Source organism: Siniperca chuatsi, linkage group LG7, assembly GCF_020085105.1.
Source record: "Siniperca chuatsi isolate FFG_IHB_CAS linkage group LG7, ASM2008510v1, whole genome shotgun sequence".
In the NCBI taxonomy this organism is placed as follows: domain Eukaryota; kingdom Metazoa; phylum Chordata; class Actinopteri; order Centrarchiformes; family Sinipercidae; genus Siniperca; species Siniperca chuatsi.
Window position 1 is genome coordinate 3899303 of NC_058048.1, and position 14973 is coordinate 3914275.

General features: G+C 38.4%; 1 protein-coding gene across 5 annotated transcripts in view; it reads left to right on the forward strand.

Annotated features, from left to right (window-relative positions):
- The window catches only part of tpst1 (tyrosylprotein sulfotransferase 1), an 85124-nt gene that overhangs the window by 56876 nt on the left and 13275 nt on the right, over positions 1 to 14973 (forward strand). For all 5 annotated transcript variants that reach the window (XM_044202522.1, XM_044202525.1, XM_044202521.1 and 2 more), the window contains one exon: positions 4280 to 4478. In XM_044202522.1, the coding sequence (XP_044058457.1) occupies positions 4280 to 4478 (199 nt within the window). The remainder of the gene's footprint in view (positions 1 to 4279; positions 4479 to 14973) is intronic.

Genomic DNA, 14973 nt, shown 5'->3' on the forward strand with positions numbered 1-14973 from the left:
TTGCATTACTGGAAAGAATTTATTGCTATTCAACTAGGACTGTTTTGTTTGATTGGCAAGAGTGATTGTGTTTTGACTGAGCCATTTAGCAATGCATGTAGGATACACATTCACCTACAGTATGTGATCATCCAACATTAGGTGTTCATATGGCATTTATAGGAAATTCTTTTTACACCGTTAATGTGGCTCTCACCACTTTAATCAAGACGGCCACTGGTTGGCTATGCTGATGCTGCTGTGTCAGTTTAGCTGGTGAGTGAGCTTTTACTGATCAGGACTCCTGACCTATAAATACCTTTTTGAAATGTATTACTATAGACCGTGGTTCCCAACCTTTTTGGCTGCTGACTTATTAAAATGAATTGCACTGTCTACTTGAAACCCTTGTCACTGTTGTGGTCAGTTTGACAAAAATGTGAATTTGTCCTTCTGAGGTTATTTAATTTGAAGGATTTTTAATAGCCTCAAATATAAAATAACTCAGTATTTCACAAGAAGAAAAAATAGAGTAACAATAAAATGTTTCTTTTTTATCCCTTTAATTGTCTTGTGACCCACTAAAGGGCTCCCTTCCCCCAAGCTGGGAACCACTGCCATAGACAATGCAACTCCCACAACTGTGTATAGCTGTTTTCAGAAAGCTCAGATGTTTGACACGATATAGATTTTATTTATAGGAAAATCTGTTTCCCAAGCCGTTGAGATTTGGCAGTGCTCTCACATCACTGACAAGGAACCATACAAGAGAATATGGTGATGTGTGTAGCTGAGCTGCTTTCGCTACACTCAGTCTTTGTCTTTATCAGTTTATGTTCCACGTCAACACTTAGCAGCCTCTTGGGTCTTGATGGAGTTACCTAAAGTGATTCCCTACCCATTTGTTGCAGAGTGGATATTTGGATCATGGCCCGACTCTCAGAAACCATCTACACCATCCTCCTGAGATGACAAAACCAGCTCACTCTATTAATCATGCAGGAGACTATCCCCGTACAGTGTAAAGATTCAATTGCAAAGTAAATGGATTAGAGGAAAGTGAATTGCCATATTGAGGTATAGAGTCAGACAGGAAACATAGGGATGGAGAAGCTGGACTGCAGACGGTAAATAGACATGTGTGGGGAGAGAGAACTACCTGAAAACTCTAGCAGCAGCCAGGGGGGATCAAAAGAAGTGGCGTTTTGGTTTCAGTACACCAGAAGAGGTTTTTATTTCAGCAAGAATGAAATGATCTTCACACAGTTTTTACATTTTAATTTGTGTGAATCTCACATTTTATTGTTTAGTGAAAATTTAAAGGAAACGTCTGGCCTCATACCCCTCTATTTTATAACTCTTTCAGCCTTGCTTCATATTTGACACACAATTTCTTTTGTCGCCTGTGCATAGTCTGGCTGGAAACTAGGAGATCTGTTGTAAATTTATTGGTTAAAAAAATTTTTAAAAAAAATTAAGCAAACTACCTATTATTGCAAATACTAATCCATAAAGAATATTAGGATTACTTTTCAGCGATGTTTTCCCTCAAGTCTTAAACTATAGTAACAGACACTGGTGAAGTTGTGTATTGAATGTGTCACAATTTCTGTCTTAAAAAATCACTTGGATAGTCGAAGTGTGTAAGATATGCATTTTGGGAGTCCCTCAGCTGTCTTTACATTGAATATATGGTTAGAAATCCTGGATCTGCACCAGTATAAATCAGTATAAACCACACTGTTCCAATTCACAATAATGGAGGCTACTGCCACTTTCAGTGATTTCACTCTGTTGTATACACTTTTTGTGTGCCTAAATACATTTCTATATAGGATGTATTACAGAGTTGTGTATAGGGCTGCAACTAACGATTATTCATTTATCGATTACTCGGACGCTTATTTCTTTGATTAGTCGATTAATCTAATGACTAATTTATCGATTATTCTAAAGATTATTTTTATTACTTGATTAATATAACAATTAATTTACCCAAAATAAATATCCAAAACTTGTCTCAAACTTGTCTCATATATATATATATATATATATATATATATATATATATATATATATATATATATATATATATATATATATATATAAACAAGAAACAAAGTATGCACTAAAGAGCATTATTCTGCAACAAAAATATTTGTCCAATGAAAATATTTTATAATATTTGAAAGAATAAATTAATATATACCCTATTTCTAGTAGGTTATTTCATATGTTACCATTTTAACACACACACACACACACTGGCGTGCCCCGCCTCTTTCTGTTTCTCTCTCTCCGTATGTGTCTGCACTGTAGACTTTCTTCGTCAGCACTATGTTTTATAAAGTCACCCAAAAAACACAACTCCCGTTTTGGATTTTTTCACAGCAGCAGGTGAGCTGCGTGTGGAGGAGGCTTGTTGTTAATGACGTCGCCTATCGAATCGATCGAAACCAACTAACAGGTGCACTTACAAGCTTTTACAAGACAACGGCATAAGTTGGCCTCTATAAACAGGAGACTCCGTGTGTGTTTCTCTGCAGAGCATGTGCGACTGTCGGTAGACCGCAGGGGAAGGGAGAGCGAGGGGAGATTGTGGGCGAGGTTTTAATGCTGCAGCTTGTCCTCCGGGGAATCCATGCTTTGTCCGGGTACAGCCGTACTTCATTGCGCTGCGACGACACACATTATGCAAATCGATGTATTTCCATAATCGATAACGTTGATAAATCGTCCCAGCCCTAGTTGTGTAAAGTTTAAGACTTAGTTTACTCTTAGTCTTTAACATGCACTGTAAACTGTGTGAGATAACTGCCTTACTATATTACGTCCAGTCTATATAATTTACCACAGGTTTTTATATATATATATATATATATTAGCATTACAGCTGAAACAATTACTAAATCGACAAAAAACAAAAACAGAACATCTTTGGGTTTCAGACTGTTGGTCTGACAAAACAAGCAATTGGAAGATGTTACCTTGACCCATGATTTGTGAATTTGTGATTATTTTCTGACATTTTTACCAACAAAATAATTAATCTAGAAAATTATTGGCAGATTAATCAATAATGAACATAGTTATTAGTTGCATGCCTATTATAGATACTTTTTTATTTTTTATTTTTTGTCCCTACATGAAAATATGCAATGTTTTGACAAATCGTTTCAGGATTAATCCAGGAATTACCCAAGTTTCTCACATAATACATATCTGTTGTAAACTGAAATATAGGAGCATTGTATAAATGTAAGGAATTAGCATGGAACATAATTGTGAGGTAGAATAAAACTGCAATGGAGATGCCATCATCCACTCGTACATGTCCCATCATGTGTTTTTACCATATATTGAATCTTGTAAAAAGTGACTGGTGCTGCAATAGTTTACTGCACATGCATGTCATACATGTAACTAAATGCAGTTTTGTCACTCCCAATCTGACTATAATGCAATATGATATATGGAGCTTGTATAATATCTAAATGTGTTTCAGCTGATGCTTGTCAGCCAGATCCAAGTCAGTTGCAAGGCTTTACTGTGCTAATGGTATCTACTAATAGGACACTTCACACATCAGTGTGCCCCTTGGTTTGTTAGGTTGCTAATTTTAAAGAGTGCGGTCATCTGCATCGTCATGCATCTGACATGAAATACCTCTTGCGTGTCAGTGGTGGTAAACTTTGGTCATTCCAGATCCACAAAATCGAGAGTTCAGCAGCTCCAATCCCCTTGCTTGTTGAATCTTCAATTTTAGACAATTAATAATTTACGATAATACGATAATGGTGGATTCCTTAAAAAAACAAAAAAAAAACAAACACCCATGGTTGATGGAGGAAAAGGACAGGTGGAGCATTATTCATCTTCACTTTAGAAACAATAGAGGTTTTTAATTTCAATATCAAGGAGCCTGAATTACTCTAAAATAATAATAATAATAATTGTGGTTGATGTTATCCAGAAAACAGACTGTGAAGCATTCTAGATGTTTTCTTTGGCAAGTCACAAGTTTGATTTTGTAGCTTTGTCTGAATCTTGATGACCTTGCACAGTTCTTAATAGATTTTCCCCTTTGACACAGTCACTGAGATTAAACTGAATAACTGAGCTCAAGGAAACTTTCTTCGTGGGTCTGTAACACTTCACAAGAACTTAAAAAGTGTGATTGGTTAATTGCTGCTAAGCTCACTAATTGAAGTGATCCATTTTACCAAGACTTAAGAAACCTTTGCGGCATATGGTAACAAGTACCGCAAGCTGAAACAAATTTTTTTTGTTCTGTTGTTAGGGTGGAGAGGTCAACAGACCAGGTCATCAAGCCTGTCAATGTGGAGGCCTTGTCAAAGTGGGTGGGGAAGATCCCAGCTGACGTGGTGAGGGACATGGCCGTCATCGCCCCCATGCTGTCCAGACTGGGCTACGACCCCCATGCCAACCCTCCCAACTATGGCCGCCCTGACCCCAAAGTCCTGGACAACACCAGAAGGGTGAGTACTGATCAGAACATGAACATAACTTTTTCATATGTTCATAATTTTGTTCTCAGTCAGTCTTAAAAGGGCTCTTTGGAGTTTTTCAACTCTAGAACCTTAAATAATTTATCCTGATGGAAGTCACAGTTTTGTAAAGGAATATTTTAAAGGAATACTTGAACATTTTGGGAAATACGCTTATTTGCTTTCTTACTCAGATGAGGAGAGTGATACCTCATGTTTTGTATTGTAATTATGAAGCTACAGCCAGCAGTTGGTTAGCTTAGCTTAGCATAAAGAGTAAGGCTTCTGTTGAAGTCACTAGCCAAGAAAAAGTCAAGCACATAACCCCCTATAAAACCACAACTTGGCATTTGAGCACTTTAGGTTTTGTTATTACAGATTAAACAAACAAAATATGATGTGTTAATTTAATTAACTTTAGAGGTGTTAGAAGGCAGGTACTGTTACCTTTGGACAGAGCCCAACTAGCTCTTTCCCCCCGTTTCTAGTTTTTATGCTAAGCTAACTGGCTGCTGCCTGTAGTTGATGAGAGTGGTATGACTCTTCTCATCTAACTCTCGGCAAGAAAGCGAATAAGCATATTCCCCAAAATACGGAACTCTTCCTTATAAAAAGGCCATTTGAATTTTAGCGCATTCGCTACAAATATACTGTACATGTTGACCATTCTCCAAAGTATAGTGTATTATTCAGTCAGTACTAAGTATTGTGCTTTCCACAACATGATTTTCATGCTGCACTGAAGTAGATGAAAACTAGTGGCTCTCTGGAATGTGGGATCTACACATTCAACATTACCACAGTAACAACAATATACTGATGGGTTGGAAAGAAATGCACTTCTGGGAACAGCACAACTATAATTAAGGGTGTGTAATTGATCTGAGTGTCAATTGAGCAATACTCATTAAAAAAAAACCTTAATCTAAAGAGACACTCCATCGATTTTATATGTCAAAGTCTATGTACAGTACTTGTCATGAGGAGTACTAGCCTGTGAAAATGCATTATTTTTTCCCCACCAAGTCCCGCCCCTACTCTGCCTCTGATTGGCTATCCCTATCCTTATGAGTACTAGCCAATCAGAGGGAGTGCTGGCAGAAAGCTGGTGGGGGAAAAACAATAACACTGTGAAAACAGTTGTGTAATGTCTTCTGTAGCTTGGGTTTGGAGACTACAAATTTATCACAGAAAGCCTGTGTTACAAACTGGGGGTGTGGAGTTTAAAAGACTATGGTGTTTGAAACAGGCTGGGATGGTCCAGTGAAGAGACGCTATCAAGTTGGGTTATGCAAAATGTAGGATCTACTATACTATACATACTAGGGATTAAAAGTCAGGATATCTTGGCCTGTGATATATACATTTTGACCATTTTTAATCTGCCTCTTGCGAGTCCCCCATCTTCAGAAAGTGGTACTACTACTGATTTGTATACATTGTTTTTCATAAGGCTTTGAATATGGGATGTCCTGGATTGCAACAGCTGGAGACATTACACTTTGCTTTTCTTAATGTTGTTACAAACACAACGAAGATTGAAATTTTTGCCTGAGTTTTGGTTCTTTTCGCCATCAATTAATGCAACACTTCCTTTTTCTAATCCATAGATGTACAGTATACTATAACTACTTTTATTTTTTTATCTACTGCTATCACAACTGCTGCTACTGTACTATGGTAACTACTACTCCTGCTAATATTGGAGTTGCCACTTTACATTAGATGGCATCCATTAAGCGGACGCTTTTGTCCAAAGTGACTGTGAGTGTTTTTCCCATACACATACATTTGGTTTCCAGTGTCTTACTTAAAGACACTTTGACATGTGGGCAGGAGGAAGATCCAGAGACTGAACCACCACCCTTACTATTAATGGCTGACCCACTCTTAACATTACATAAACTTTGTCCATGGGCATGGTCTTCTTTGCTTTGGAAGTAATGTCCTTGCCAGATATCAAACCCTTCTCATATCTTGGGAAGACATCCGCTATTTTTGGAGCAGAATATGTTTTATTAAATCCCTTTTCTCAAGCTGAGCTATCAGGTGACATGCTCTACATCTCCTCTCTTAGGGTTGCATACTGTGTCTATCTCTCAAGGTCTGTGGAGTCTGATGTTTCATGGTCCTCCTGGTGCTTAGATGCCCAATTTTTCAATGTGTTAAATTGGACAATAAGAGGTGCTAACATCAATAAGTCATGATATCACTAATTTTGAGACATTGGTGAATTATTGTAAATCATCAAGACCACTGGGAAGAAGATTACTTTACATTGCACACCGCCCCTGGAGGCATTAGCAGAGGATCTAGGAAAAGAGTGGCTGTAGTTTAGTTACAAATTCCTTACTTACGGATGCCAAGCGGTAGGCAGCTCCTCTTCCCTCCCCCCACTCAGAGAATCAGACCAAAACCTGATACACTTTAAAGCCACCTACAACCCACTGGTGAGACAACGTATGGCCAGCAGAAGGACTGTTAGGGTCTGGTCTAAGGACGCCAAGGAGACCCCCCATGAGTGTTTCTATGCCACAGACTGGCAACTGTTCCAGCAGGACTACGGGGTTGACATTGAAGGTCTCTCTCACTGCATAACAGATTACATCTGTTTCTGTAAGGACAGCATTGTACCCTCCAAAAAGGTCTGCTGCTTACTGAACAATAAACCTTGGTTTAATAAGGAGAATGAAGGCCTTTTTAACAGAAAGAAGAGGGCCTTCATGGTAAGGGATCGGTGGAACTTCAGGCTATCCAAAAGGAGCTAAAGAGGCCAAAAACAGCTAGGAGGAAGATTGTGACCAAAATGTGACATAACAGTGCGAAAGAGGTGTGGAATGGGATGACGCGAATGGCTGGCTGCAGCAAGCCTGCCTCCGTAGTACAGGTGGACCTAGCAGACTGTTCTTCCTGAGGAGAATCAGATCCTTCAGTGTGTGCAACAGGCTCTTGCAGATCTTTTACAAGTCTGTAGTAGCCAGTGCACTGTTCTTTGTGGTGGTGTGCTGGGGTGGTGGCATTAAGGCTGGTGAGGTCAGCACACTCAACAAGCTGGTAAGGAAGGCTAGCTCTGTGGCCTGGCTGGAACTGGACAGCCTGAAGTCAGTGAGGAGATGAGGACGAAGGACAAAATCAAAGCCATCTTTGATAACCCCTCTCACCCTCTTTACAGCGAGCTGTGGCAGCTCATTCAGTCACTGGATCATCCCACCCAGATGTAAAACAGTTTTGCCCACTGCCATCAGACTGTACAACAGCAGTGGAGACCACAGACTGTCCCGGTCACTCTGACCAGCCAGTGTCGCTTACATAGAAAATTTGGAGTTGAATTGCTCTTGTATAGTTTCTATTTTTATTTCTATTATTTTTATTTTATATACTTTTTGCTTTTCTCATTTATCTATACTTATTTCTGTCCTTGTGCTGCTGCAAAACCTGAATTTCTGGGTATAAGTGAAGGCTTTTCTTATCTTAAATTCCATCCTGTGATGACTTGATCGTTCATTTTTAGCTGTCCACTGCTTAAAGACAGAAATGGTACTGTATTATAGTCATCGTTAATATGACAAAAAAGGTTTAAAAACGGTGACATATTTTTTAATAATGTGTTTTTTACAGTTGGATTAGCAGCTTAGTGGTGATACAGACTGAAGAATGTCCATTGACTGCTAGCATGTTTTCCAAGTTTGACCTCTCCCCTGTTGGACTGCTGTCCAAACATTTCTGGCTGATTTGTTGCTCCCAAGCACAAAGCCTGGAACTCTTTCCAGGTATCTGGGTATTTTCCTAAAGCATGTTGTCTCGTCAGCTGTAGTGCCTATTATTGTCCACACGAAATACTTATTCATAGTAATTATATTTCCAAGAAAACCTGAGATATAAAATGCAAGTGTACCAGAGAGAAGTATCTTTCTAAGGAAAAAGCTTCCAGACTCCTGATATCTAAACCAGCAAATGTAAAACTTTACCTTGAAGTTAAGTTGTTGTATGTCTAAGTGACACTAACTGCTCCGTGGTTGCTCTGCCCAACTGAAATCTCTCTACATTATATGGGCAAAAGTAAGTGCTAATTAGCACCAAACACAAAGTACAGCTGAGGCTAATGGGAATGCCATTCATTTTGCAGGGGTTTGGTCATAAAACAAAATTAAAATTTTGACCCATCCAATAGTTCAAGACGTTTCACTCAAAACAACCAATGTCAGCCTCGTGTTGGCACTAGAGGAAAAGTCATTAAGAGGATCACCAAAGTCATTAAGATACATCATCTAAGAACCATGAATTACATTTTGTGACAATCCATCCTGTAGATGTTGAGATATTTTACTTTAAGTGAAAACTTTGACCTTCTGGTAGTGCCAGAGTCAAAAGTCAAGGCATCACAAAAACAGTAGTATTCATTTTGTTAAAGAATTGGTTTCAAGATATGTACTGAGAGGCAAATTTCACAGTTGAAAAATAAACTTGTCAGTGCAATCACATTTTCTAAACCACTTCAAACATCTTGGAAATTTCTGTACTTCCATGTTTTATTACTTATCAAACGACATGTACGCCGACACCAATATATATTTGAGAAGCTAATATCAGTCCAGAAGATTTATCGGTCTAGTTCTAGTCCATAGGTCCATAAAGAAATGTTTTTCCCAGTTTGGTATGAAAGAACTTGACTGGGCTGCATAAAGCCCTGACCTCAACCCCATCCAACACCTTTGGGATGAACCGGAACACTAACTGCGAGCCAGACCTTATTGCCCAACATCAGTGTTGGACCTCACTAATGCTCTTGTGGCTGAATGGGAGCAAATCCCTGCAGCTAGGTTCCAACATCTGGTGGAAAGCCTGAAACCAGAGGAGGCTGTTCTAGCAGCAGATTAATATCCACAGACAACTTGGGTGTAATGTTTAGGTGTCCACATAGTTTTGGCTATATATAGTGTAAAATGCTTACTTATCTTTTGATACCTGAATACTGAAACAATGTTAAGTGTCCAGCTATGACTAGTTTAAGAAGATGAAATAGGCAGTTGTTAAAAGGACAGTTGACCCCAAAATTATATTTTCCCTTACCTGTAGTACTATTCATCCATCTAGATTGTTTTGGCGTGAGTTGCTGAGTTTTGGAGATATCGGCCATAGAGATGTAACTATTTTTTGAATATAATGGGACTATATGGCACTCGGCTTGTGGTGCTCAAAGCACCAAAAAATGCATTTGAAAAACTCAACAGCAGTCTGTTTCCAGAAATCATGCACCGGTTACTCAAGATAATCCACAGACTTTGTTGTGAGGCATTTCATGTGGGAACCATTTTCTTTCTACTGAAAATACGTATTTTTGATTTTTGTGAACTGTCCCCTTAATCTTGCTTTCCATTTTTCACAGTCTGCTATGAACTCATATGCAGTCACATATTAACATGCACACAGTATTATAGAGAAAACAAAGTACTGTTACACTAATGAGCAGGTCTATGTTCTTGTTAAAGCTAGTATTACTATGTCTCACCTGAATTGCATCAGTGGCATGGTGTAAATCACAGTAACTGAAGCCAGTTATCTCATCAGTGTTTGTGCCATCATATGTGTGTTTAGTGGCGTGTTTCTGTTTCATGAACAGAAGGTCCTCTCTTAGCCTGCGATTTGTCATGCAGCAGTGATGTTTCAGCAAAGCATCAACACTATTTCCTACTGTTTCCCATTCCAGCAGGAAGTGTCTCCCTGGTCACAAAAAGCTGTGACTTGTACTGTACATCAACACAACTACACAACACCCAAGGGTGAGAATCTGCACATTCAGTGACACCTAAATATCCAGGGCTAACTGTTAACTATAAGGGGAGGGGGTGTAGCAGAATACAGGCATTGGAAGTACAGTTGTACAAAATCATTAAGTAATTAAGAATATATGTTTTTATTTCATTCTTGATTTGTGGTGTGTATGTAAAATTTTACTATAGTTTGGATAATGTTAGTTTGATGTCCTCAAAGTGATGGTTTAATTAGATGTTACTCAGTGGGTTGTGTGGTTTGATTTTGTCTTTGTGGGGAAAAAAAGCCATTCTGATAGTGCTTGGTGAGTTTGTCTTTAACCCAGTTTGGAGTTTTAGCCAATATACCTCTCTGAAGCATTTGGATTGCTTTTCCATTTGTTTGAGGGGAACCAAAAAGGGGGAACAAGGACGCACAGAGAAACTGAATTTGGTGCTATTCGTCATGTTGTCAAGACCATTATGACTCAAACGGAAAACATTTGGAGTGTAAGATGTGAGGGGAGAGGGAACTTTTTTGTTTGGGTATTCATTGGAAAAATTTGTCTGACCACAAACAGAGATGGAATTTACAGACAAGGTGGCAGAGTTGCAAAATACCTTTTTTATTTTTAAACTTGTGGAAAGTAACATCTAATAATGGCTGATGTAGCTGAGTTTACTGTTCATATTCACATTATAAGATGTTTTCCTTCTAATTCAAAACTACCAGTGTCATCATAACTTCCTCTGAGCAACAGTACTCAATTATAGTATATCCATCATCGATCATATTAAATATATTGGATCTTTATTCATTGCAGCGTACTTCTAATAAAATAAATGTTGGTGCATCCCAGTTCAGATACATTCCAGGAGTTGCAGTATTTTGTTTTATCAAGGATAATATGCTTTTTTGATGTTATTTCTCTAAGCGATGTGTCTTCGTGCCTATTTCAGTTTATAAGTTGTAACAGTTTTTTTAAAACTTCGCAACAACTTTGAAAAAACGGGTGTGAAATTGTTCCTTTTGGTAAAAGTTGGATTGTTGTAGTGAAAAATGGTGCTCATTCTGTAATTCTGAGGTGCAAACATAAAAACCTGATTGCCATTAATATTTTGCATAGCTAAAATTGTTCTAATTAAAATTGCACCGTTCAAAGGAGATTTTCTTCTCAAGTATAGTCTACAGTGGATTTGCAAAACTGCTTGAGCGGTGACAAGGTTCAAGCCTCTACAGAAGTATGATAGAAATTAGCTAGGGTTTATTCTAGGAAGATGGGGAAAAGTGTTCTTACTGGTTAGACTAAATAGTCTCACATTTGTTGGCTTGTTTTCCTTCAAATTGAGAATCACATGAGTAGGGCTGGGTACCGAACTTCAATACTTCTATGGCACTGACTGAATTGCAACTTTGTGCTGCTTGTTAGCTAGCCAGTGCAGCTAACCTGTATCTGATTGTCGGTGAGTCATTTTCTTTATCTTAATCAAGTTATCCAGGTTGAGTAAATTGTGCCATGTAAAACAGTTTCTCCATCAGCTCACAGGTTTTTGAACAGCTTCCTCCTTTGAATAAATGAGTAATTGTACCATAATGTAATTTTCTTTTGTTAAAATGGATTTTATAAAGTTGGTATCGAAAAAAGTATCGTTCAGGAGCCGGTATTGAGGTCAAGGTATCGGTACCGTTACTGATATTGAATATTTCTGAACGATTTTATTTTATTTTCTTCTATTCAAAATATTTGTTTAAATTTAAATATTTGTATATATGTTTTGTGTGTGTGTCGCATGAAGGGGCTACAACTTACATTTCACTGTGCCACCATGTGTTGTAAAATGACATTGATTGATTGATTCCTTGATTCCTTCATCTCTGTGCATCCAGTACAGAGCAGGGAAACGGCTAGCCAAACCCTGTCAAAAACATATTTTTCTAGCAGCTCCAAAGCTGTCTTACATTAACATGCTAGCATTCTTGTCACCAATACATGCAGGAGTCACCTGGGTTGTGTTTACACAAAAAAGAAATTCATAAACAGAACATGCAATATACGCACATCACGCATACGTCACACCATGCATAGATACAATTTTCTAGAGCAAAAATTTCTGCTCTGCTGTTGGTGGAAAACCTTGCCACTGCGACACAATTGGTGAAATTGTGCTACTAATTTATTTTTCATTGATGGGTCTATAGACTGGTGAAGCAGACAGAAGTATTGATATTTAAACAGGTGATTAAGGATGCACCTGTGTCAGTGGAAATCAGGCTCATACACTTGTACCCAGTGTCACAATGATTGAGTTCTGAACAGAACCATGTGAACACACCACTTTGAAAAGAATGCGTATGCATATTTGTCTTTGTGTATACACAGAGATTTAATTGTGGATCTACATAGAGCTTTATCAAGGAATCAAGGACATGGGTTGCACAATGAAATGCTACACACACATAGAACATATATACAGATATTTAAATTGAGAATAGAATACAATAAAATAAAAATAAATAAAACTATAAAGTTATTTACATACATATACACCTATACACATACACACCCAGAAAGTAATAAATCTGTAGTGCATTTTTTAAATTTGTGCCTGGGGAAATGTAAAAAGCAGCAACAAGATTGTGTTGATAATACGGTCGGCATCTTAAACGTGCAATGTTTAAGAATTTAAGAGATTTAAGAGTTTAAAACATTCAAAAATGAGCTAAAATTATCAACACAACATGAAGAAAACACTTTTGACATTATGTATGTATTGTGTTGCAGAGATATTTATTGTAGTTAGCATGCTAACCAGCTAGCCCTGGCCCGTCCTGTCTCATGATACCACTTACTACCTCAAGAGGCGATAGTCTCCCCCTCTTTCAGCTGGGAGATGTGTGCGAGCAGCGAGTTCACTACGTTACACAAGCTCTCTTAGCTTTTTTTTAGTCTGATAAATAAACAACATATACTCACAAAATGTCAAGAAAGGGAATATTATACACCTGTTTTTTCTTTTTTTTTTATTAAACAGAAAAATACAAGCGCCTTCCCTCGTCTTGCCGGAAACAGAACGATGGGTCAGGCCTCTGTAAAATGTGGGCACAATAGTTGCTGGGTTAGCCCGAGTCTCATTTCGTCCATTCCATTTTCCTGCGACCGGACGTTAGTCAGGGGTAGGCTGGGTAGTGGAGCAGCCTTAGGTCTAAGCTGTGTTAGCTGTGTCCATCTGGTCCAATCGTCCCAGGGTCCGCTGCACTTAATCCAGTCCCTGTGCTTTCTTTTCCAATGCCGATCAGTATATTTCTGTAATAGCTAATACAGTACGTGCTTCAACAATAATGTCGAAGAAAATGACAACTTTAAACAAAAATGTAGCGTTTGAAGGAGCTACTGTCCGCTGCATCTGCATGTGCAGCCATCACCAGCACGTGGCCCCATGACTTTGGAAATACTGCTTGCAGTCTTTGCAGACAGCTGTTGTTGATAAATAGCTCCATTCTGTTAAAGTCAACTACTCATAAAACCACATTGTGTCTCATTGTAAAATGAATACAAAGAAGCACATTTCCCAAAATGCAAAATGTTGGACTGTTACTTTAAAGCTGAGTCTCCAATACTGTATGTACAGTAACCAATTTTCTGTCACGGCTGCCATATGTCTGTGTGCTGGTCAGATATCAAGTCCTCATGTTGTTCCAACCGCATATCACCATGTTGTGCATGTTAAAGTTTTTCAAATATGCCTGTTTTCCTGTTGACATATTTTGGATGCAGTAAATATCCATGTCTGTGTGTTATGATCCGTCCTCCACCTCTGCTCTCTGAAATAGTTAACACTTTTGTGTCTTGATGATGACATGTGCATGTTGAAGCTCATTTACTCAGATTTATGCTGTGTACATCTGTGGGTTATTAGCATAATTCCTCTGCATCAAACCCAGCTGCAGGGTTTATATTATTGTTTGCTTGCCCTTCGCCTCCCCTCCCCTCCCTTCCCTTTCGGGCTGGAGTTCCTGCATACAGAGGAGGATCTTCTACCAGTTAGATCCAAAGGAACAAAAAGTTTCTCTCAGGGCCCTGTGGTCAGTTTGCTTATACATGTTAGAATGCTTAAGAACATGGAATCGAACCCGGGCTGCTTTGATACATGTGGAACGCACTCTGGCATGCATTTGGTGCTTTGCATGTAGCATTCATTGGGTTCATTTTTTGCTGTAAACAGCTGCCTGCTGCTGGAAACGAGAGTGAGAATGGAGTTGATGGCTGGAAAACCTAAACAATGATCTGAATCGGCTAAAAGGCTGTGTTGAGTGGTAATTCTGTGGGTTCATCGCTATGAGCAACCCCTTTCACATTACACACTCATTTGATCCATTGTTAATATAAAAAATTGAATAAGTGTCACAGTTATTCTTGTATGGCTGCCTGTGTTAAGAAACAACATTAAAGTTAGTCTATGTAACTTGGCAACAACAGGATAATGGTAAATGCTTAAGCATAGTGGAACAGTAACACAAGCAAAGAAGAGTCATAAAGTCAGTGAACGGACTCAGTAATGTCTGTTACACAGCAAAACAATACAAGCCCGTAAGATTATAGCAGCAAAACCTCGGAGTGTATTGAATTGAGGGAAGGTGTGTTTTATTGCTTATTAGTTAAACTTTTCGTTTTTAATAGAATGAATGTGCTATTTCTTCTTTTTAAAGGCTACACATTCTCATTTCAAACTCTTCT